The sequence below is a fragment of the Triplophysa dalaica genome, chromosome 6, assembly GCF_015846415.1.
Source record: "Triplophysa dalaica isolate WHDGS20190420 chromosome 6, ASM1584641v1, whole genome shotgun sequence".
Taxonomy (NCBI): Eukaryota; Metazoa; Chordata; class Actinopteri; order Cypriniformes; family Nemacheilidae; genus Triplophysa; species Triplophysa dalaica.
Window position 1 is genome coordinate 8,786,831 of NC_079547.1, and position 26,335 is coordinate 8,813,165.

The following is a 26,335-nucleotide window of genomic DNA, read 5'->3' on the forward strand; positions in this document are numbered from 1 at the left end:
GTCTTTTCTGAATCATTTTGATGTTCATTGTCAAACTTCAGATGAGCCAGATGGGCCTTCTTGGGCAAGAGGACCTTGCGGGTGCTTCAGGATTTCAATCTATTGTGGCATAGCGTGTTACCAATGGTTTACTTGCTAACTGTGGTCCCAACGGTCTTGAAATCAATAACCAATGTAGTTCTGGCCTGATCTTTAACCTTTCTCATGAACATCTTTACTCCATTGGCGAAATCTTGCAGGGAACTCCAAACCAAGGGCAATTGATAGGTTATTTTTCCAAATAATCGCACCAACAGTTTCAGTCTCCTTCTCACCAAGCTTCTGTCTGTAGCCTATTCAAGGTTTGTGCAGGTCTACAATCTTGTCCCTGACATCCTTTGAAACCAATATGGTCTTGTCCATGGTTGTGGAGAGGTTGAATGGAAGATACAGATTCTGTTAACAGGCATCTTTTATATACATAACAAGTTGATTTAGGAGTACATAATTCTTGCTGGTTTATAGGGGATCAAATACTTATTTCAATGACTGAAATGCAAATCAATTTATAACCTTTATAAAAAAATTGTCCCCTGATTTTTTTATATTCTGTCTCTATCAGTTAAAATAAACATACCATAAAAATGATAGACCCTTCATTTCTTTGTAAGCAGGCAAACTTACAAAATCAGTAGGGCTTGTATCAGGATTTATTTTGCTTGCCTATGACATCCGAAAGAGCGTTCGACCCAGAAACGGTGTATGACCTTCCATATATGATGGTCAGCTTAACAAGCGGATACTTTTGGAATAGCATCACTTTACTTAACAGCCTTATATATATATACACACTCATCTAAAGGATTATTAGGAACACCGTACTAATACTGTGTTTAACCCCCTTTCGCCTTCAGAACTGCCTTAATTCTACGTGGCATTGATTCAACAAGGTGCTGAAAGCATTCTTTAGAAATGTTGGACCATATTGATAGGATAGCATCTTGCAGTTGATGGAGATTTGTGGGATGCATGAAGCTCCCGTTCCAACACATCCCAAAGATGCTCTATTGGGTTGAGATCTGGTGACTGTGGCGGCCATTTTAGTACAGGGAACTCATTGTCATGTTCAAGAAACCAATTTGAAATGATTCGAGCTTTGTGACATGGTGCATTCCATGCTGCTGGAAGTAGCCATCAGAGGATGGATACATGGTGGTCATAAAGGGATGGACATGGTCAGAAACAATGCTCAGGTAGGCCGTGGCATTTAAACGATGCCCAATTGGCACTAATGGGTCTAAAGTTGCCAAGAAAACATCCCCCACACCATTACACCACCACCATAATTGCATTAATGAGAAATAAAACAGGTGTTCCTAATAATTCTTTAGGTGAGTGTATATACTGTATGTAAAATAAACATTTTAATAATTAACTGTAAATTAATACACATTTTTCCAATTGCTGTGACTGATTACAGTTATTTTATTTTGTAATTAAATTACCGTTACATGTAACTAGTTAATCACCAACACTGCAAATAGAGTACCTCTTAAGATGCTGCATTTTCTCCTCAAGCATATTTACATTGTTTTTTTAGAATTGATAACAGCATGCAGGTGAAGATCACAGACAACGCACTTGCCCGCGATCTCTTCCCCATGGACTACCACTGTCTCGGGGACAATGAGAATAGGCCCGTTCGTTGGATGGCTTTGGAGAGTTTGCTCAACAATGACTTCTCTAGTGCCAGTGATGTGGTAAGAGTCCTGGCTCTTGTTTTCTTTTTTTCAACATGCTTTTATATATACTCGCATAATGTACTGCTTCAAACTGACAGCTGGTAATCTCTAATGCTTATTTTAGATCGCCAACAGCTAAATGTAATATTGTGTTATGAATTTTTAATTATAATTATAAGCTTGCTTTGAAATTGAGACTAAATAAAAACGTTTACTAAGTTAATTTTAATAAACAAATATTCAAACATTCCTTTTTTATTAACTGGAATATTTAAATATGATATTTTTGAAAAAGTTCCATCCCTAGCAGCCTGTGTCTCTCGATGCTCATACATATACTTGCACTAGGGGTGTAAATTGGACAGTTCATCGCGATTCGATTCAATATCGATTTTTTTCCACCAGCAATTTGATATTTGTCGATACATCTGAAATTTTTGCGATCCGATTAATTTAATCCATATTTTGACATTACTAGGATAGTTTAGACAAGCAGTTACATTTTTAATAACCCACAAATGCAACCAAAATATTTAACATGAATGTTTAATTAAACTGCTGGTTTATAATGGTGGCAGCAGTCTTTCAACAATAGTGCAAATGATGACTGATGTTGTTGTAGGGAAAAAACTAATGAAAAGTAAAGAAACTATAAAATGAAAAAAATAAAGCTTTCAAACTTAAAAGTTCGATCTGTCACACAACTTCAGATCATTTAAACAAGTGCTGCACCGGTGGTCTCTTCTGTGAGGTTTTTCTTTATCTGCCCATCTGTTTCCCCGAATACAAAATTCGATATTAATCACATCTTTTGCCTCTTTCGCTGTGTTTTCACTTCTACAACCGCCTTGTTGTTGCTGCATCGCATTCATTTTTTCATTCATAAGACGAAAATGCACGCTTTGGCGGAAATGCCTAGACAGACATTAAGTCAAAGAATGAGGACGTGGAGAGGGTCATATGGTTGTAGAAATTGTATCGATGTATCGATCCACATCGATGTATCGTTACATCGTTACATCTCTAACTTACACCACATGTGCATCTTTCAAAACGGGCGAGGCATGTGCTTCAGACTCTCAAATCACTTGTTTTACTTGCACTTGTCTTTTAATAAAACGTACATAATTTCGAACCGGTCCGCTAATTTCATTTGGACTAAAAGACATGGCACATGTAATACATTATCTACTCGTTTTTTTTTAAATACCAAATACTTAAAGGGCCACAAATCCATGGGTTTTCTGAAATGTAAAAATAGTCAGTGGTATCCCCGGAATGTCTCTGTAAAGTTTCAGTTCAAAATAAACCACATATCTTTCATTACAATATTTTGAACATGGCCATTTGTGGCTGCAATGGAAAACGCGCCGTTTTTCTGTGTGTCACTTTAAATGCAAATGAGCATCTGCTACCCTCCCTGTATGGAAAATATGAGGTAGAGCGCTTACACATGTGCTTTGGATGACATCAAGACAAGCAATATGGCGGAAAGCGCAATTACTTTTGTTTTATGTTAAGCCTTGCCCAACCAAAACCATACACTAACTGCAAAAAATCACCTTAATGCCTTGTTCATAAATCCAAATTAAATGGAAAAGACAAAAACATAGATAGAACAACATATGGTGACCATTTGCTGCATGAAATCTTGCTCATTAAAGATTAATCATGTGCATGCATAAAACACGGATATAGGCCTAAACATGCATTCAAAGTACTTGTATATGACAGACAGGTATGTAAAGATCAGCAACCAGGTGTTATAACATCGTGAGTAGCAATTTTTGCATAACAGCATTGTCTTACAAATGCGAACTCTGTTTCTATCCACTCTAAGTATTGTTGCACTTAGGACACACAAGAAAACACTGAACTCTCCAGGAAGGACACTGCTATATAACTTTCTTTCGTTGTAAAGCATAAGATGTCTGTCACAAGTCTTCTGAACCAATGGACATGATGCGTTTTTCCACTAACGTTACGACAAAACACCTGTCTTTGGAAAGTGTCGCAGGTTTAGCAGCAAATATGTAAAAAACAGCTGCTAATATGCTAAACACATTATTTAAGAAAGGCGATTAAAAAAGATGTGTAATACTTCTTCCGGAGCTGAAGCTTGATCGCGAACAGCTGGTACTCATCCACTCTTTAGAATATTTTTTTTGGTGAAACCCATGCTATACTGACGGGCCACCCGGTTCCGGAGCTTGGATTTTTCAACCTTTCAGGCTACCGAGAGCTCTAGTTTCCAACCAAGGGTTTGCATCGACTTGTGCTAATTCAAATTCCCCGGCAGAGACCTTTCTAACGAGTCCTGGCTCGTTTCTCTACGTCTTTCCGGACCGGAGATACGGACCAGTGAATGTTGGTTTGTTGATCCGAAAAAAGTTAATTCTTCCCAAACGATAAGTCATCATCCTGGGCTCGTCGGAAAGGTCTCCTACCAGACTCCCTTTATGTTCCATTTTACATCCAACAACAGCACACTTTTGTTGTTTCTTAGACATTTTTGTCGCTGGCTAGTGGCTACATCTGCTCTATATAAATAAAGTTGAGTTGAGTTGAGTTAAACATTTTAAGTCTCTCATCTTACATCTTGCACACACCATACCTTGGTCAGGTCACCTAGCACACCAGAAAACATATCAACAAATCATCTCCCGTTTTTACTGGCACTCTATGGATTCTGATCTACTCACATTTTGCTCCACTTGCTCTGTCTGTCAGAAAATTGTCAAAAAACGGTCAGGTCGGCCAGAGCTCCTCTGTTTCCACTACTGTTGATCTCCACACAATTCAGAAGAATTTCCATGGATCTAGTTAGACCGCAGGAAAGGAGTAGTTCTGGAAATCAGTACATCTTGGTCATCTGTGACTGTGCCACCCAGTATCCAGAAGCTTTCCCATTGTGCACAGTAACCTAAGCCAAAGTAATGAGTGCTCTGATTCAGCTTTTCTCCAGGGTTGGCATTCCTGATGAGATCATTACAGACCAAGGCAATAATTTCACCTTTCACCTCATGAAATTGCTCCATCATAAACTCTGTATCAGCCACATCCAGTCCACCCCATACCATCCACTGACAGATGGACTTGTAGAACAGTTTAACCCTTATAAACATGATGAAGACATGTGTCAATGCCACGGGCAAGTGGGTGCCGTTCCACAGGTTTCTCTCCCTTTGAGCTGGTGTACGGTTGGTCATTCTGCTAGATCTCCATCAGAGGAGCTGGGAAGCGTCTGAATCCACTTGTTGGAAAAAACGTGGCATTGTTCAGCATGTGCTGCAGATGAGGGACAGACTGGAGGCATACCGGGAGCAGGCTGGTGAGATCTTCATAGAGCCTAAAAAGCCCAGAAGCTGTGGTATGACCAGTATGCCAGACATTGAGAATATCAGCCTGGACAGAAGGTTATCCTGCTCTTACCATCAAGTGCAATCAAGTTACCGGCAAAGTGGCAATCCTCAGGAAGATTGGCGTAGTCACCATCCAGACAAGGGGGGAAAGAGCCAAGTGTACCATCTCAACCTGCTTAAGGAGTGGCAGGAGCGAGTACCATAGGTGGAAGAGGTTCTACTTGCACGCAAGGTGGTACCAGACAAAGAGGAAGAAGGTGAAAGAGTGGATGTGGAACCTGTGCGCCATCCTGAGTCTGGCGCTACCCAAGCCATCTACAGAGCAATCAGATGAAACAACTGTTAAAGATCTTTTAACCCTGAACTCTTCAGATCAGAGCCATGGAGAACCAACCTACTGGAGCACACAATCCGCTTGATTGACCCTACTCCCATCCAACAGAGGCCATGTAGGGTACCAGAGAACCTTATAGATCTGCTGGTAAAAGGAGATTAATCTAAGGAGAGAGAGGGGTGTAATTAAGCAATCGACAAGCCCCTGGAGTAGTCCTATTGTCCTGTTCCCAAAGAAACACGGTTCGTTGAGGGTCTGTTTTGACTGTAGAAAGCTCAGTGCTCTCTTTCAATTTGATCCATACCCGATGCCCAGGATTGACGAGCTGGTGGAGAGTTGGCAGGGCCAAGTACATCATCACTTTTGGATATCTGTAAAGGTTACTGGCAGGTCTCACTGGAGGAGAATCCAAAGAATGCACAGCATTCAGGACACCCCTGGGTCTCTTCCAGTTCACAACAATGCTATTTGGTTTGCATGGGGCAACAGAAACCTTCCAGCGGCTGATGAACCATGTGCTCAGAGACTGCAATTGTTGTGCTGCCTATCTGGATAGTCATTTACAGTGACACCTGGGATGATCATCCAGAGCACCTGCACCAAATCCTGAGCAAAATTACCAATGCTGGTTTAACATTGAAATAAAACAAAGGTGACTGAGCGAAGCAAGAGACCTGTTTCTTAGGTTTCCTGCTATGAAATGGCACGAAACCCCAAGTGGATAAAGTTGGTGCAATAACAAACTGCCTTAGACCCCGTACCAAGAAGGAGGTAGGTTCAATCCTAGGGTTGGTCTGGTGGGACCTATGTTTTATTCCACAATTAAGATAAATGGGAATAACTGGGAGAAGGCGATGTTGCAGGTGGCATGGCTGACAGCGGCGGAGAGCTCGTTACAATTATAAGGTGGTAAAAAATAAAGTAAAAATTACTTTCATAGTTTCTTGTGTACGCCAATCCATGTTTCACCTGTAGGAAGACAGATGACACCAAATGTTACATTTACCACAGAGAAGTTATATGATAGCAAAAGGATTATGCCAAATGTATTATTGAACATAGACGGCTTGCAAAATAACAGTAAAATATCATTTTACTAAACCTTGTATCATTGGATTGAATTTGCAGTGTCTTATGACAATGCATTGATCAGGTGTTGTGAAATAGCAGAAGTTGTAGCTCCACTGGAAAGGTTAATTTGGAAAATAGATGAAAGAGATGTCAGAATCATATTAGGAAAAACATTTTTTTAAACGGTGTACCCTACCCATGCAATTTGAGTAATTTTTAATAGAGTTATAGTTTCTTACCAAATCTCTTGATATATTTGTAATGACCAGTGGTTCTTAAATACTACACTTATGTGTGGCACAACATATAGTAGGTAAATGCAAGCATAACCTCAAATATGAACATGAACAATTAGGTATAAAGTAATTCAGAAAAGTCAGGTGTTATTTTTCCTTTACTAACTTTGACAATATTATAGGCTGTGGATCAAAACAGAATATTTCCCAGATGGTTTCATCCACCTGATGACATGGGGAGGCAATATTTTGATATCGCTGCATTCATATAATGTCCTTTTTTAACAGGCTGTCATGTGTACAAGCTGCATGATGCATGGTTGACACTGTACCCACACACACGCAACATAAAAAAACTTTTTTAATCTAGTGTTCCGAAACGTGACGTCAGCAATGCATTCTGGGAGCTTATGCTACAGAAGTTGCTGTGGACCAAAATATATATGATGGACAGTGTGTAGTAGTAGAAGTAGACATAAAAGTTTGTATTATTCGGCTAAAACACACTAAAAAAGTGAATGCTTGATGTGTCGTTAGCAACCACAAATGAATTTACGATCACCGTTGGAAAACGTATCTCAACACAGCGCTATTTTTATCTTTCTTGTTTGGAAATAAAAACGTATTTGGAACTTTGGTCTCCGAGCAGTATAGCATAATGGGGAAAATTTCAAAATATAAAATGGGACGGACAAACATCACCTGCTACAACAAGTCAAGGCGATGACATGACATGACATTTCTTGACAACGTTGTGACTGTGCTGTGTCTTGATTAATGTCTTGTAAACTATGACATAAAACATTTAAACTTTTGAACGGCATATCCTGCATTAGCAGCGTTTTTATTATTCATGTCAAAAAGTTAATATAATAAAAAGGACAAAGTACTTCAATTCACCATCTCTTCCATTGTGTATCATAACAGAGTAAAACAAAAACAAACCGCTTTGTTTAAATAATGTGAACTGGCTGGAAGTTGCTGTCATCAATGAATTCCTGCATGGAGTTACTTGTGGTATTTAAATTACATCCAATGTTACATTCCAGATCAGGAAAGCAACAAAAGACAGAGGTTTGAGTATAACATATTGAATATTTATTTTATTAGGTGTTCCATAAAGAAAAATAACCAAAACAAACAAGAATAAATAACACAACAGGAAAAAATGTAATTTGAAAAAAAAAAACGCAAAAAGGTGCAGCCAAGCTTGACAAAAGAACCATAGCCTTCACCAAGATCCAGGTCTTCTTAAATACACAACTCTTGATCAATGTCAGGTGTGTCCAATTAACCTGTCAAAACAGAACACAATCAAAGAACCAAAAGGGAAAAAGAAAGACCTGTAACACATGCACTTAGTTTTAAAACAGCCTCTCTCGCAACGTACAGCGGGGAAAATAAGTATTTGACACATCAGCATTTTTATCAGTAAGGGGATTTCTAAGTGGGCTATTGACACAAAACATCGAGCCAAATATTGAATTCAAGTTCAGTCATAACTAATAAAGTGAAATGACACAGGGAATAAGTATTGAACACACTTTATTTAATACTTTGTAGAAAAGCCTTTGTTGGCGATTACAGCTTCTAGACGTATGTATGGAGAGACCAGTCGTCTGCATTGCTCGGTGATTCTGGTCCATTATTCCACACAAATGGTCTTTAAATCTTGAAGGTTCCTTGGGCCTCTTTTATGAACTTTGATCTTCAGTTCTCTCCATAGATTTTCTATGGGATTAAGGTCAGGTGATTGACTGGGCCATTCAAGCAGCTTGATTTTCTTTCTTTGAAGCCACTTCATTGTGTCCTTGGCCTTGTGTTTGGGATCATTGTCTTGCTGAAATGTCCACCCTCTTTTCATTTTCAGCTTTCTGTTAGATGGCAGCAGATTTGTATCCAGAATGTCCTCGTACATTTCTCCATTCATCCTGCCTTCAATAATATGAAGTCTGCCAGTACCCCTTGCTGAAAAGCAGCCCCAAACCATCATGCTTCCACCCCAAACTTAACTGTTGGTATGGTGTTCTTGGGGTGGTGGGCAGTGCCATTTCTTCTCCAAACGTGGTGTGTAGAATGACTGCCAAAAAGTTCAATTTTGCTTTCATCTGACCATACTATTGTCTCCCAAAACAGGCTTCTCCAAATGCTCTTTTGCAAACTTTAACCGAGCCTCAACATGCTTTTTGTTCAGCAATGGAGTCTTGAGTGGTGAGTGTGCATGGCTGCCAGGCAGTTCAGTGCATTGCTTATAGTTTTCTTTGAAACAACAGTACCTGCTGATGCAAGGTCTTCCTGAAGTTCTGCCTTGGAGAACTCTCCTGATTATTCTTTGGACTCCTCGGACAGGGATCTTACGTGGAGCACCTGATCTTGGCCGGTTTATGGTGAACTGATGCTCTTTCCATTTCCGGATAATAGCCCCCACAGTGCTCACAGGAACATTCAGCATTCTGGAAATACGCCTATAACCATTCCCATCAAAATGCTTTTCAACGATAAGATTACGAAGATCTACAGAGAGTTTTTTGCTTTTACCCATCATGAAGTCTTTCCTGTATGCCTCCTAGGTAATGGATGGATCGCTACTACTGTGCATGAGTGTTTGATCTCGCTTGCCAGCATGGGTGCTTTTCTCTTGATGGCGTTTTTAATGCTCGCTAGTGAATGCACATTATAATCGACATTTCAAAGAGTTACTGCTGGTTAACTACAACTGTCTGTTTTATGAATTCACCATGCATGTGTGTTGTTCCTGGTTACGTCTCGCAGTCAAGGGTATATAAGAGCAGGACGTATCATTTTATCTGAACAGTTCTATTAAGTGCGAGATCTTCTCTTTTCTGCACAACGTGAACACCGTGTCTTAGATATTGCAGGCCATAAAGTAAGTTAAAACACCTTGGATGTTATTGTATTTGGCATTTACGTCGTATAATTCTAGCGAACATTTGGGTGACACTCTTATTCTCTGCGTTTCTAATCAAGTGCTTGCTATTTGCGCTCTGCTTGCTTAAATTTTTCCGGCCAGCCGTTAAAAAAAAAAGTTGCCAGCCAGCGACAGCGTTTTTTAACATTTTCACTAAATTTTGATGGCTCACAGTACATGTTCTGTAATTAATTTATGGATACACAATATATCAAATGAAAGAACAGAATATCAGATTTCAAACAAAATAAACTGTATTCTATCTTCATTTGTTCCTTTTTTATCACCCCTTGGATGTGGGTAGGTTTCTTCAAAAATGCATCACTTTGATTAAAATGCTTAGATAATAAAAATGTTTTGGTCAAAGACTCCACCCAGAATACACTCAGAACAATCATAAAAAACAGATAAAACAAATAGGTTCAGTGCTTCTGTACTTTTTCCAAAGGTGTGTAACAGCGCCACCTGCTGTATAACAGTCCAAACACCGATTGCTGTAATAACTCGTCTTTGGCGGGGAACGTTTTTTTTTTTTTATTGACGAGATAACTCGTCAATATTAACAGGGCTCTTAGTTTATTTGAGACACATGAACCGGTGGCTGCCATGTCTTGGCTGTCTGGTCAGGTCAATTCAGAGTAATATTTTGTTACAGTATTTATTATAGAAACATATTTAACGTCGGATGCACGGAAAATGTTGGTGGCTCCTCCCCCAGAAAATTATGTAAAAACAATGCCGCTTTATCAGCAGCTTCAGTGGTGTAGTGCGAATGAGGCGTGACATATAGTTCTGACTCTGCCGCGAACCTTCCCTTCGCCTCTCTATTAATGTGCTTGGACACAGAGCTCTGTGAACAGCCAGCCTCTTTTGCAATGACCTTTTGTGTCTTGCTCTCCTTGTGCAAGGTGGCAATGGTCGTCTTTCGGACAACTGTCAAGCCAGCAGTCTTCCCCATGAAGTATCCTACATGTGTAGCCTACAGTAATGGACCATTTAAAGGCCTTTGCAGGTGTTTTGAGTTAATTACCTGATTAGAGTGTGGCACCAGTTGTCTTCAATATTGAACCTCTTCACAATATTCTAATTTTCTGAGATACTGAATTTGGGGTTTTCATTAGTTGTCAGTTATAATCATCAAAATTAAAGGAGACAGAAATGTATCAGTCTGTGTGGAATGAATGTATACATTATACAAGTTTCACTTTTTGAATGGAATTAGTGAGATAAATCAACTTTTTGATGATATTCTAATTATAGGAACAGCGCCTGTATAATATGTTTTCTTTATTTTCTTTGTTTATACATACTTGGATTTTGTTTTGAATCTGTGAAATTAGTCTTGGCATAATGGAGACTTTTGGTTAAGATGCTTCTCCATGTAAAAACTGATCTGTAAACAGTGTCTTTTGCCTGCATCACTTGTTTAAAAATGGTTCTGGTTTAGACATTTGTGGCTCACTTAGCCTGGCTCGTTATAACATGTATCTTTTCTCTTCAGTGGGCCTTCGGGGTAAGTCTGTGGGAGCTGATGACCCTAGGACAAACTCCGTATGTTGACATCGACCCCTTCGAGATGGCTGCTTACTTAAAGGATGGCTACAGAATATCACAACCCATCAACTGCCCAGATGAATTGTAAGTGTCTGCCTAGTGACTTGGCATTATTAATGGCAGAAAAATTTGAACTTCATTTCTGTGTGCCACTTTCCCATCTGCTTGAAATTTGTGCATATAAAGGTCCAGTGTATGACATTTAGCGGCATCTAGCGGTGAGGTTGCGAAAACCAACCAACGGCTCACTCCAACCCTTCCTTTCGAAGCACAACAGTTGCTGACACTCTAATGAAAATTGTCATTTTATGACTTTCTTTTTTCTGCCGAACTCGAAAGAAGATATTTTGAAAATGTTGGTAACAGAAAACCGTTGGTCCCTATCAGGGGCATAGCACAGAATCTCGGGCCCTGTGCAAAGGCAATGTGTGGTACCCCCTCCACGCTATTTTTAAGTTTATTGTTATTTATAATACAGCACTGAATTTCATTTCTGTATGAATTGTGATATACTTAAATATATATAAATCACCTCAGTAGCCCCTTAAACATGAATTGACAGTTTGACTATATTTTATTTGAATTGTGTTTCATTAATAGAGACACTTTGCGGTGTAGTCAAAAACATTACACATTTAACTATTGAAGAGTAACAAATCTAGTACTAGTACAGCATAAATGGTAGTAATAATGCCACCTCATGACTGTAAATTAAAAAGTTACGTGAAAGTAAAAAGGACAAATAAACTGGCACATCTTTTTATTACTTACATATTTATGTAACTTTTTAACTTTAGCGTGTTATTATTTTAATTGAACGTTTATATATATTATTAGGGATAAAATGAATATGTCAAAAGAACTGCCTCAACTTTGTAAAAATCCAAAGTTTACGTCAATACGCAGATAAATACAAAAAGTGCAAGATGTTTGTCCCTTCATGCGCTCCGTAGTCCGGTGTACATTGTTTTCAAGCGATTGTTTTAAAAGTTGGCAGCCTGCCCTGTATGTTGAATTCCAACAATTTTTTCGGTTAGCATCTTGTATTCATGGTTTATGAGGACACAAATCTTTGTAATGTATAACAACGTAAACATGGTTTACGTTCTGTGTCCCCGTAAACTAAATAGCTTAAAAAACATACTAAATGATGAATGTTTTAAAAAGAAAAAAAAATGGCAAAGGTGTTCTGTGATGTTAGGTATAGGGGTAAAGTTAATGGATAGAATATACAGTTGGTACAGTATAAAAACCATTACGTCTATGGAGAGTCCTCGTAAACCCCATATACAAGTATGCGCGTGTGTGATGGAAAGTTTTTTGATGTCTTCTGGGCCACCTGTTTTCTCTCAACATGGCAGAGGGCTTGGTTCTTCCCTTGCAGTCCCCTGGAGTTCGGGATTGAGAATCATAAATTGTCCTGTTGGTGTTCGAGGAGAGACCGAGGAGATTAAAATGTGTTCTTGTTTGTCCCCTGGTGTCTCTGGAGTGTGTCTCCTAGAGAAGGGGTAACTTTTTATGACCCATCTAATGTCACCTGACAAGTGGTCATGCTGAAGTTCTTCGATTATATTGCATTTCTGTTAAAAGATCTAATAGATCCTCCAAAAAATTACACATCGCACCTTTTAAATAAACTCCTGTTAACAGAATAGTTCACCTTCAAAATAAAAAATCTGTCACTATTTTCTCACCGTGTTCTGCAAAACACAAAAGAGGATATTTTGAAAAAAAATAAAACCATTGGTCCCCATTGACTTTATTGTATGGACACAAAACCAATGCAAGTGAATGGGGTCAAACGGTTTTGTGTTACCGACATTTTTCAAATATCTTCTTTTGTGTTCCACAGAAGAAAGAAAGTCATACAGGTATTTGGCCAGCAGCAACTTTTTTCTTAAATCGTTATTGTTTTGCAGAGGACCAGACTAAGCTTTATTCTGTAGAATCTAGCGTAAAACTGTTCTTGGCACAATTAACAGCTGACCCTTATTTTTTTGTGTGTGTGGTTGCCGGAACACTGTTTGGTGGATGCCAATCAGAAAGGCTAGTCAGTGTTGAATCATTGCTTAGCACTCTTTCCTCTAGAGCAGCGGTTCTCAATCCTGGTCCTCGCGACCCCCTGCTCTGCATATTTTGTATGCTTCTCCTACCGCTTCGGAGGTTTGTTTAATACGCCCATAAGAGCCCTGCGAAGTAAACATCACTAGATATTCTGCCATAAATCCCGTTCGAAATGTGGATAATGTTGCGCAAATCTCAAAATTACGGTTAAATTACCCTTCAATCTTCCGTAGTAAGTTTTGTTCTTCGTGTTCTTAAATTAACGTCAGCCGATTTCATGTGTGCAGGGAGTAGAGAGCAATGAACACAGTTCAGGGAACACGTCAATCGGAACGCGGTTCATTCATTAAGCTCTCTTCTAATGAGCTAGAGATTTAAATCAGGTGTGTTAAACAAGAGAGATACACAAAATATGCAGAGCGGTGGGTCGCGAGGACCAGGATTGAGAACCGCTGCTCTAGAGAATAGGTGATGACATTTTTTTTTATTTATGGCTGCTTTTAATGGAAGGCTTGAATAGAGCAGGAGCAATAAGGTTATCTCTCACTCATTTAATTTGTCACCGTCAAAAGCATCTTTTTTCCTTTTTTTCCTTGGATTAATCTGCTACAGAATTATTAGTGGCTGGTTGCTCAGTGTTATTGTTCTAAAGAAAATTATTATTTACATTTTGACAAGATGTGCTCTATTTGATGTTTTAGGTTTGCAGTCATGGCATGTTGCTGGGCCTTGGATCCAGAGGAGAGGCCAAAATTCCAACAGCTTGTCCAGTGCCTCACTGAGTTTCATGCAGCTTTGGGGGCCTATGTTTAATCTCTCACCCAAGGCCACTTGCTCCAACCCAGCAGTTGTTGAACAGCACTATTAAAGACAATAGATGTTTATGCCGTTGCCTTGCTTTATACAGTAAGAAATCTGGCCATTTTTTCGGTGTTTAATTTTTTTACCTTTTATGAAACATGGCTTTGTTTGGGAGGTGTAGCTTGTCCCGAGAGTGAAATATCCCATACTAAAGAAGTTCTTCCACCCCTGTACACACATTTGTTGGCATGCTGATAATAGGGTGTCTACAGGAAACTGCAGTTCTCTTTGTTTGTTCTACTAACAATGGACACAAGAAAAGAATTGCCTAACAAGACATTTCCTTTTGGATATTTTGAACATTTTTTGTCAGAGACTTCAGGACATACATTTTCAAGGACTGCAGTGGGAGGAACCTCATTTCTATTTTTGTTTATGTCTGTGTTTTCACTGCCTTAGATCAGCACGGATGTGACAAAACATAGGTTTCTTCTTGTTTCCCATCCAATCGCACACCAGGGACTGAAGATGGCAGAGCCCTGCTCCCGGTCATAAGCTTTAACTCCCTAATTATGAAAGGGTTGCGGAGGTGTGGATCAGCGTTTAAAGGGGCAAACTAAACTTTGGTACCAGATTTATAAAATTCTTACATCTTTTGATGCTTGAATATCCTATGTGAGAACAGTGCTTTTTTTCTGTTTAAACTGTGTGTACATTCAAAAGTAAAGAAAGTAAATAAATGAATCACTGTGAATATTTGAAGTGTACAGCCTAAATACACTTTTTAACAAATGTTTTGTTCTGAATCTATTTGCTCTTTTATCCCTGTGATCACTGCATGTTATTTTTTTGAGTTTTGTGTAAACTTTCCTGAATTCATACCTACCAATTAAATGAGGCCTTTAAATAAAATGGTCTGACTGTTGAGTGCCGTCGTTTGTTGTTCCATCACAGGTTTATCCATTACATCATGTTTTTCCACAATGGTGCCATGTTATGAACTGCTTTTCTTGCATTTTGGTGTTGCAAGTTCTACCGTGAAATTTTCCATTCCTCTTTTTACGATTTAGTAAAGGATGCATATAATAGTTCTTTAGAATATTGTGCTGAAAATGTATCCTCAGAAGAGCAGCTGAATTGAGGAAGAACATCAGTTATGTATTGTGTTTGTGTGCTGTCTGACAAAAAAATTGTACTGTAAAGCCTAATGTGTGCAGTTTTACTTTAAAGGGGGACATTCAATGCCATTTCCCCATTCCCAAGTTTGAACGATTTTTTAGGATCTTCATGAAATGTCTGTTACATACTCGATATAAAATTCCTCAATGGTCATTTATAATAACACGCTTTTTTTTACCTTATCTACAGCAGCTGTGTTCACAGAGACCTGATTATGTGCACATCTCTTTAAATGATAATCACCTACTGCTCACCTTGGTGTAAGGATGCCTATGAGCCTTTAGAGCCGAACACAGAAGAGGTCGAATGCCATGCTTGCTATATTGCTCAGTGCTTGCTTAAACAAGGGCTTTTTCCAAATACCCACACTTGCAGTCTTTGCACTTGACGTATCTCCTGTAGTTGACCCAAGTGTTCTATTGAATAGGAAGATCGCAAGTGTGTATGTAGTGTTTATAACCCGATGGGAAACATTTAGCAAGTGCAAACAAGTTTTAAATTCTTTGATAATTGTTTAAAGTGACAAACTTTCTCATGAGTTTTCACAATTGAAATATGCAACATACTGTTTGCTAGCAAATTAGATGTAATATCTAATCTAATACTAATCTTATATAAGCTTTCACTGGAAAGTGCTGTGATGCGGATAGAGCTTCTGTTCTCTCCAAACATCTCTGAAGACAATCTTTTCATCCAACTTTGATTTGGTGAGTGTCACACTATTCAAAGAACTACCTCACGTTGTCCTCAGGTGTCATTATTGGAATTTAGGGTAAGAAATAATCCACTATGGCGATCAACAACATTTTAATGTAATGGAGTGCACTAAAAAGAAAATCTAAATGATCACAAGGATGTTAATGATGTATTATAAATAGAATACTGTTGGTTTGTTTCTTTATATTTGTGTTACAGGTACAAGTGCAGAACATCGAGAATTCATTGCTGCCTCCTTATCATCAACCTGATGTGAATTCATCACGATAGGCATCCCTGGAAAACTGTTATTAAGGACAAAAGATGCAATTTCTTGAGGGATCCTGAAGTTTGGCGATCAATGAATCTGAAACTGACTCATCAACATTCATGGACTTCATTTTTTATTGACACATGACTGTTTATGATGTAGTGCATGTAGTTCAGAGAAACAAAATCTTAACTTTTTGTGGCAATTTACAAACTGCCAAAAGTTAAATGAGCCTGTAACTATCAACATGACAAGATTAGAAGAAAGGGCATTATGTTAAGGTCTGATGAACTGTGCTTGTTTTATACTGTTATATGAGGTTTTTATATCCAAAACATCAAAATCCATAAGTAATAGGCTTTTTTACCCAGGTTTTGAGGCCAGCTCTGCAAACGCTCGGTTGTTATGGGCGTGCAGCATTGAAGACACCAGGAAGTAAACGCCCAGTTTGCATAGTTGGAGCCTTCTGTGAATTTGGTTGGAAACGTAATGTTAGGTTACAGATTAGCACCATTCACAGTTTTTGCACGGCATTCATATTATCTGGAGACCTCCTGTGATTTATAAATGATCTCCCGACATCAGTATTTCATGTGGCGCAATCGTACGGCATGATTTTACTCAAATTTACTGACTTATTTCCCGGATGTGATAGCAAGGCTTTGCGTATAGTTTGTATAGCCTATACTTGTATTGCGTTTAATGATATATGTCCGTACCTGTCAGCATTTGAGACCAGAGATCTCGAACTGGACAAAAGATCACCGCGATCAAGGGTCTCAAATGTTACGAGAGTTTCCATAAATAAACGAACTGGAGACTCCAGGTAACTTAAGGATATCTCGGAGCACCCGAAATAATTCCAATACACTTCAAAGCCGGCTCCATTATTCGCAAACTGTAAACAAAACCTTGAAAAATGATATATGAGCCCACCAAATCACAGAGTTGGCGATATGCACAGGCTTAAGATCACAGACAACCTCTGCGAGTATTAAAAATGACTAGAGGTCCCCAGGTAATACTAATTTCGTGCGAATAGTGCTCACGGCACATCAAGCGATCTCTAACAATGCATAGTGATGTATAGTACAAACATGTTTTACTTGCATACGAATGCTGCACCATACCTATCGGGTCCAATATTGCTTCATGCCTCCTTTAACCAACATATGCCAAAGAATGAACTGTGAAGGTTTACATTTGTTTATGTGAGCTATGTTTTTTAAAGATATATATTTTAGGGGCTTTCTGCCTTTAATCGACAGGACAGTGGTAAACAGACAGAAATACATTGGATAGAGACAGGGTAGTGGGACCTGCAAATGACAACAGAGACTGAAATCAAACTCGGATCGGGCTGCAAGTGCACTGGCACTACATATCGGTGCACTTACTATTAGCCCGTTGGCGCCAGCCTGTGAGAGTTATGTTGATTAACTCTCAAAAAATTGAAAATCATTTTAATATTCTCTTACTCTACACTATCGGAACAATTTTTTTTACTGTGAAATACATTGAATTGTGTATTTAGTCAGAACACAGCAACATGGGATGTGATGGCTCTTTGTGTCTTTCTCCATTGTGGGGTCCAGTGGCCATTTGCTCATAGGTTTGAGTCAGGAGTGAATGCGAGACCGAAGGTGTGCACTCTTCATTCCTATGATAATAAATGTGGTCTGCGTTATGTTTATGGAATTAAGGGTTGTTGAAACTCCAGGATATGAAGTGGGCTTGCTACTTTGCCTCTATGTATTTTTTAAAGTTGTCACCTGCAAGCCTTTGTTCTTAATTCTGAATGCCTTTGTTCTTCCTGTTGTATGTATGCTGTTGCATGTGCTCTCAAGTGGTCAAGACCACACAATTGTGGACAAAGCCAAAATATACCTTTGTTACCTAGCTTCGCTACATGTCTGCAAAACAGGTGGGGAGGAGGTGTCAGTCTACAGACAAACCGGATACAAATTGAAAAAGCTTCCTGGATGATTGTTGTAGACAATGATTGTTGGTTCTCAACTCTGGCCCGCGAGGTCATTTTTCCTGCCAAGTTCAGCCCCAACTCACCAAAGAAAACATCCCCAAAACACACCTTAACAACCTAATCAGTGTCTTCGGGAATAGACGCGCAACTTAATGAGGGGCTGCTCAAATTTATCGGCATTTGGCATTAAATTACCGTGAGAGCGGTTCAAGTGCAGACTGGCACTTATGCTTTTAATTGCTCTAGTGGTATTTTAATATGATGCGTCAAGCAACCTGCCCAGTGCTGCATTAAATTGAACGTGCTTATTTCTGAAGATTTTGATTAGAGTGTTTAGTTAGGTGAGACCCTTGAGCAAGGCACCAAATCCCCAACTGCTCCCCGGCGCCGCGGCAAAAGATGTCTGCCGCTGCTCCAGGTGTGTGTGTGTGTTACCAAGCTCTGTTTATGGAAGTTGTGCCACTCGACGGCCATGTTTGCAATGCCCCTGGGCAAGTATATGCGTCATACCAAGTCCACAGTCCTATATACTGGAATGGGAAAAGGCAGATATTTCTAAAATTGCTGGCAAAATTACAATTTAACAGAATATATACGATAGCTTTGGCTTGCTAGGCTTAAATTGCGGTAAAAAACAACTTATTCGAAATCGCCTCATCCAATGCGTCTGTACACAGGCTGGCAAGTGCTTCACAAGAGCCCCGCCCCAGAGAATCGACACTCTTTACTGATTGACGATTGTCTCATTTTACTGGAAGGTGGGACTTCCTTTGCTACAGCAGCAATATTGAGCGTTGCATTCCTCGCCATTCATTGTAACAGCAGCTGCGCATCTTGTTAATATTAATATCTGAATTACTATATTACTCACTGCTGTGTGTGTGCACTTGTATGGATGAAATGTAGAGCACAAATTCCGAGTATGGAACACCATACTTGGCCTCACGTCATAAAACAGAAAATGGATCTCACAGGCCAGAGTTTAGAACCCCTGTTTTAGACTCTGAAAACCCAACAAACTGGCTGGGTGTTATCAACAAAATTCATAAAACTTAAAATATAAAACATTTACCCACTGTCCCCTTTAAGCCAAACAGAAACAAACATGGTAGCTTACAATGTAAATATATACATCTATGTTGTCTTACACCATGTCTAAATGGATATGGCATTATATTTCTATTTTGTTATGGCCATCAGATACACTGCATGGCAATTAGCATAGCTAACACAACTGCATAACTTTTTAGATCAATATATAGGCTATATATATATACAGTTGAAAGAAAAAGTATGTGAACCCTTTGGGCTTACTTGGATTTCTTCATAAATTGGTCATAAAATGTGTTCTGATCTTCATCTAAGTCACAACATTAGAGAAACACAGTCTGCTTAAACTAATACCGCACAAACATTATACATTTTCATTTTTTTTATTGAACACAACATGTAAACATTCATAGTGCAGGGTGGAAAAAGTATGTGAACCTTTGGGTTTAATTACTGGTTGACCCTCCTTTGGCAGCAATAACCTCAACCAAACGTTTCCTATAGTTGCAGATCAGACCTACACAACGGTCAGGAGAAATTTTGGACCATTCCTCTTTACAAAAGTGTTTCAGTTCAGCAATATTCTTTGGATGTCTGTGTGAATCGCTCTCTTGTGGTCATGCCACAGCATCTCAATCGGGTTGAGGTCAGGACTCTGACTGGGCCACTCCAGAAGGCGTATTTTCTTCTGTTGAAGCCATTCTGTTGTTGATTTACTTCTATGCTTTGGGTCGTTGTCCTGTTGCATCGTCCATCCTCTGTTAAGCTTCAGTTGGCGGACAGATGGTCTTAAGTTTTCCTGCAAAATGTCTTGATAAACTTTGGAATTCATTTTTCCATCGATGACAGATATCCGTCCAGGGCCTGAGGCAGCAAAGCAGCCCCAAATCATGATGCCCCCTCCACCATATTTCACAGTTGGGATGAAGTTTTGATGTTGGTGTGCTGTGCCTTTTGTTCTCCACACATAGCGTTGTGTGTTCTTTCCAAACAACTCAATTTTGGTTTCATCTGTCCACAGAATGTTTTGCCAGTAGTGCTGTGGAACATCCAGGTGCTCTTTTGCAAACTTCAAACGTGCTGCAATGTTTTTTTTGGACAGCAGTGGCTTCCTCCGTGGTGTCCTCCCATGAAGTCCATTCTTGTTTAATGTTTTCCTTATTGTAGATTTGTCAACAAAAATGTCAGCATGTGCCAGAGATTTCTGTAAGTGTTTAGCTGACACTCTAGGATTCTTCTTCCCCTCATTGAGCATTCTGCGCTGTGCTCTTGCAGTCATCTTTACAGGACGACCACGCCTAGGGTGTGTAGCAACAGTGCTGAACTTTCTCCATTTGTAGACAATCTGTCTTACCGTGGACACATGGACATCAAGACTTTTAGATATACTTTTGTGGCCCTTTCCAGCTTTATGTAAGTCAACAATTCTTGATCGTAGGTCTTCTGAGAGCTCTTTTGTGCGAGGCATGGTTCACATCAGACAATGCTTCTTCAGAACAGCAAACTCAAAACTGGTGTGTGTTTTTTATTGGACAGGCCAGCTTTAATCAACACATCCAATCTCATCACATTGACTGGACCCCAGGTTGGCTGACTCCTGGCTCGAATTAGGTCTTGGAGAAGTCATTAGCCTAGGGTTTCACATACTTTTTCCACCCTGCACTATGAATGTTTACATGTTGTGTTCAATAAAAACATGAAAACGTATAATGTTTGTGCGGTATAAGTTTAAGCAGACTGTGTTTCTCTATTGTTGAGACTTAGATGAAGATCAGAACACATTTTATGACCAATTTATGAAGAAATCCAAGTAAGCCCAAAGGGTTCACATACTTTTTCTTTCAACTGTATATATATATATATATATATATATATATATATATATTACGTCTTTATGCAAGAAAAAAATCATCTTGCCTATTTTTTTCATGACACCCAAATCAGATTTTCAATTTACTCTTTAAGCTGTAATGGAAACATATTGAATAATTTGTCTCTATTTATCTAGAAGTTGCACATATGATGAAACATAGGCTACTTTAAAGCTTGAAAAGCACAGTAAAGTGAGAAAATATTCACAGTAGACTTATTGGTTCCATTTTCTCATGAGCTGTTTTTAGTAAAATATCACCTACATGGCACCATACCAAAATGATATCATCTTTATATCTATGGATCATTTATGTCTTTTTATGCTCATGTAACATAATGAATTTAAACAGCTAAAGGATTATGTGAGCCACAGTGAGTCCGTGAAGTATGTTGTAATAAAATCCATGAGCAAATATAACATCGTCCAAACAATGGCGCGTGGAGTGGTAGGCGGGGTTGTGGAATGGGGGCGGGACTTCGAAACCCGACACATGAAAGGTCTCTCGTTCATTCCTGTTGCAACAAGCCTGACAACAACTTGACAATTTTACAAGAAACCATGGAGTTATGCGCCGAAGACATCAAGAAACACAAACCAGCATTGTTTTGCAACATTAAGGTAAAACATCAACACCTTACTGTTGTTAATATTATTGGGTTATAAATACACTATTGGAGATTTTTAACATTTTTAAGTATAGTCATATTAATATTAAAACTATGTTAATATGGACATTCGTGTATATTTGAGCAGTAGACACTTTGTTTTTTAGACACATTTATAAGCCCTATACAGGGCACTTTTTGTTGTGTATTGGTTTCATTATTATGAACTGTAGGGCTTTTTATTGACGTATTTCAACTTAAAAACTTTTCTCTCTAACTTTCATGAATTCTTGCAGGGTTCTGTTTTTTTTTTTATTGAACAAAAATACTTCGATTAAGTCAAACCATAAATTAAAGTTCTGTTTGATTACGTTTTAAATCAATCCATTATCTTATGCATCAACTTTACAGTAATAGGCTATAGTAACCATATAGTTCACTACTCTGAAACTATACATGCATATCCTGTGTGTATATTTAATGCCTGCCAAGGTTGAGGTCCACTTTAACTGTGAAAGAGCGCGATGTAAGTAACGTTAGTTGAATGTTTAATGTTTGACAACCGTTTAATCATAGAAGTGTAAGGGGTGTTCATATTTCGCCTGTAAAAACACGTGCAAAAGGCTGGCTGATTCGCGTCTGCCTTTACTATTTCAGCATGATTCCACATGGAGGATTCAATTATATTGTGTTTTAATCTGAGCAGTAAAGATCAAATTTGATGCATAATTTGAATATGTAATATACAAAGTAAAACGATTAATAAAAATAAAATTGTCACACTCACATACAAAAATCAGGGTCCGTTCATTTAAACGCTCCAAATCGATCGAAAATCACTCAAATATGTGTTTAATCTCACACCTGTAAAGTATAAATTAAAGAATATGCATAAACCACTCAAGTAATATATCATGGAGTGAAGTAAAGCGAAATGATCGTTAATATTTAAATGATGTGAGCCAGCGGCTCTTTGCAGAAAATAGAATGCGCGTGCTAGACAATACATTAAAACAACAACTAAAACTGTTAAACTCCAGTTTAAAAGCACTGAAAATTCGGATTAGTAGTATTCGTTTTGACAATATAACAGATTTTTCTCTTTTCATAAATGTTCCCTATAATAACATGATAAATAGAAATGTCCAAATTCATTAATCAATTTTCAGTGTTATCTGAAGACCAGTATAACACATCGCTACAACATTCTCCATGTGATTAATTCACTTCCTTAACTGAGGACATGGCAACAACGTTTCTGGAAAGTTAACAAAAATTCTAAGAACCGGAACATTGCCCAAGATGTCCTCAGAACGTGGTAACAATGTAATGTCACGATGACCAAATGAAGACAAACTGGCGACGTCGTCAGAACGTACTGTGTTTGCAGGGACTCTTAAATAACGAAACAAAGAGCTACAAATCATGTCAGTGTTAACATCTACTTCGAATATATCGTATAGGCCAGGGGTCTGCAACAGGCAGCCAAAAACTGGCACGCAGCAATAATATCTATACAGCGCCAGCAGCATTATTATTTTCCCCGCAGTTGGTTCTGAAATAATTTATTAGTGAATATGCCTTCAAAATAAAAGTATGGGAACGTTTCTGCAGAAATATTTTGAAATGAATTAAGAGCTTTTAATTTGAAAAGTTCTGAAAAATATTCTAAGGATTCTGTCGATTGCTAGACACACTTCTTAAATAGCCGTCATGAAATATGATGTATTAAAAACTAACAGTGAAGCCTTGAAATGTTTGCTTATAACGCAGGGCCACAGCACCAGAGCATGTGAGCGAAGCGAGAGCGTAGCGTTAATATTTCTCGCAGAGCGGAGAGTGCCTTTCTGAAGAAAAGTCTCTTGCTCTGCCCTCTTTGTGATTTACTTTTTTTGCTGCTGGATTATTGTCCCATATACACCGCATGAGCCTGTAGCCTGAATAATAGCGCGATGGCAACGGCATGCGCGTCAACTTCAAACCCCACATCCATTTGTGGAGGTGCGAATCCACTTTTGCCAGTTTAACGACGTGAAAACGGTCGGCACGGGCGTGCTCATGGTCCAAACGGGTTGTGCCGATTCTCCTAAAGTGGCCGTTCAACAGTGTTTTATGCATTCTGACTTCTTTACAATGTTAAACGTGCTGTCTTCTCATGGTTAAAGGGGTCATATGGCCTGAATACGTGTTTTTCTGTGTCTTTGATGTGTTATATGCAGTGTTGGGTGTAACTAGTTACTAAGTAATTAGTTACTGTATTTTAATTACTTTTCCCTTGAAAAAGTAAAGTAAGGGATTACTCATATGTTTTCTGTAATTTAATTACAGTTACTTTTAATGCACTTAGACTAAATACTTTGTGAAATATATGCGTGTGCAATAGTGTAATTGACATCAAAATTCAAAGTCTTACTTTAAAATCTGTGCTCGCATTTGTAATACTTTGGTCAGTTAACAATATTATTTATTTGAATGAATTAAATAAGCCGTTTCATGTCTATCCTTGAATCACGTAACTAATCGAGGTCGATGTAGGATATAGAAAGTAATTAGTAATGAGTAACTAAATACTTTTTGGACAGAGTAATTTGGACAGTAATCTAATTACGCTATTGAATATGTAATGCGTAACTAGTAATTAATTACTTTTTCAGAGTAACTTACCCAACACTGGTTATATGTTGCCCATGCATGTATTAGACACTTAAAATTGCTAAAATTAAAGTGTCAGAACAAAAGATGCATTCTATCTAAAAGGCAACGTGAACCCAGATCTGCCTGAAACGCCTCGTGTAACCACACCCCCACAAATCTACGTCAGTTCGTGGTAGCATTTGACTAAGACTGCCCAAATGTAGACGCGATTAAGGTGGGCGTACTTGTAAATCTCATTGTATCGTCACCGGCGCAGCCATGTCGTGGAGACGCTGTGTGTTTCGTTATGAAAAGAAAGACTCTTTGTTTTCCCTGCCAAAAGATGAAACATCTAAAAATGAACGGTTCATTTTTAGATGTACAAACATGCGCGCTGTTTGGAAAATACAGTGTTTTTTTGCCGTAAATTGTGTATTTACCAAAAAGCAAGTTGGGCATATTACGTAGTATTTCTGTGCTTGATACAATCCCCACAGCGATCGTTTTTGGAAAATATAAAACTGTTTTGTAACAAATTTTCTTAGTCCTTTATTTGACAATTCTCCCGGAAAAGCACGCGGCACCCCCACGCACCAAGAAGGAGAGCAGGAGAAGGAGCATGCATAGAAGTCACTTTCACTTGTGTGCAGGAGAGAGAAGTTCTGTGTTTTTTTGTCCACTGCATTTATGTGATGAATGTTATATAAATGGTGGATATAAAGCTTTATTTCAAGCTGTCCCAGCCTTAGTAGATACTGGACATGAACCGCATGCGGTGAATGAAACTGATGTCTGTGTTTTGTTGTTAATGGGTGCGCACATGATGTAAATCAGCCTGCACACGGTTTCTGAAATGATTCTACAGCTATAGGCCTATCTATCTTTTATAAATGTGATGAAACTAGCAAAATCACTTGCGCTGAGCCTTGCGCCGCATTGCACCGAGTGTACGATAGGCCCAGTGTTTCACTTACCCAAGTAACTGTTGCTTTCCTGAAAAAAAACCCTGAATAAACATCGATGTCATATGGTGCTGAGGCACAAATGTGATCTCCGGAGGACCCTTGCAACCTTCAAAGACGCGGCTGCTTTGTCCAAGTTTCTACAAGTACATTCACGGAAATAAAACTCTTTAAATAAAAAATGACAAAAATATTGGCTGTAATGTCACAGAATGTCGGACTGTAACATAACTGCTCTTTTTCAGCCTATTACTTGAATAAAACTGAGACATTTATTCAAGAAGTTTATTATTAACTTAAAACAATTAGGCTTTCTAGACACATTTTATGTCAGAGCGGGATCTGAGCGGTATTTGGTTTACCAGTGAGCATAATGTGAGTGGAGCGTTTGCTTGGTCCGTGAGCGACTGAGCTACACACTGAGTGAAGCGCACAGTCATTGAGCGAATACTTCACTTCATCAGTTAAAAACATGCGGATCGATCGAAGTGTAAACGAGGTTTACTTGTGCATACGCAAACGTCAATCTTTGTAGATATCGTGTATTTTTCTACTATAGCGAGAGAAATGACACCGGACCTGTTGGGTCAGACAGTTTATTTTATCACTAATAACAGAAGCATTAGTTTTGCCTTTTTATATTGGACCAGAGTTTGATAATAAGACAAGCAGATTGACTAGGAGACTGAAAGAATGACTTCAAAGGACGTTGAAGATGACCGTTGGTTATCTTAGAATGTGTGTAGCTGAATTCTTATTACCAGCTGTAGGACTGTGATGAAAGTGGAAGTAGTTTAGCACGAAACTCAGTCAAATGTTTACAATCTCTGAAGACCAAACACTACTCCAGCGGCTCTTCCTTTTCTCTAAGAAAGGTCTCGCCCCTTTTTTTGGCGTATTCCTTTGGGCGGAGGTTATTAAAAGCACTCGGAATAGTGACATCATGTACCGGGGAAGTAAAGGGCTGTAGTCAATTCAAGCCGTTTTCTTTAGTCCTTGAAAAGTGAATTCT

The 26,335-nt window shown here is 38.7% G+C and overlaps 2 protein-coding genes across 5 annotated transcripts in view; both read left to right on the plus strand.

Moving 5' to 3' along the window:
* Positions 1 to 14,999, plus strand: part of ryk (receptor like tyrosine kinase) — an 87,083-nt gene extending 72,084 nt beyond the window's left edge. For both annotated transcript variants that reach the window (XM_056750099.1, XM_056750100.1), the window contains 3 exons: positions 1,580 to 1,739; positions 11,155 to 11,291; positions 13,973 to 14,999. In XM_056750099.1, the coding sequence (XP_056606077.1) occupies positions 1,580 to 1,739; positions 11,155 to 11,291; positions 13,973 to 14,084 (409 nt within the window). In that variant the 3' untranslated portion in view covers positions 14,085 to 14,999. The remainder of the gene's footprint in view (positions 1 to 1,579; positions 1,740 to 11,154; positions 11,292 to 13,972) is intronic.
* Positions 15,000 to 21,629: 6,630 nt separating this feature from the next.
* slco2a1 (solute carrier organic anion transporter family, member 2A1) overlaps positions 21,630 to 26,335 on the plus strand; it is a 96,145-nt gene continuing 91,439 nt past the window's right edge. For all 3 annotated transcript variants that reach the window (XM_056751443.1, XM_056751444.1, XM_056751445.1), the window contains exon 1: positions 21,630 to 21,740. In XM_056751443.1, the coding sequence (XP_056607421.1) occupies positions 21,681 to 21,740 (60 nt within the window). In that variant the 5' untranslated portion in view covers positions 21,630 to 21,680. The remainder of the gene's footprint in view (positions 21,741 to 26,335) is intronic.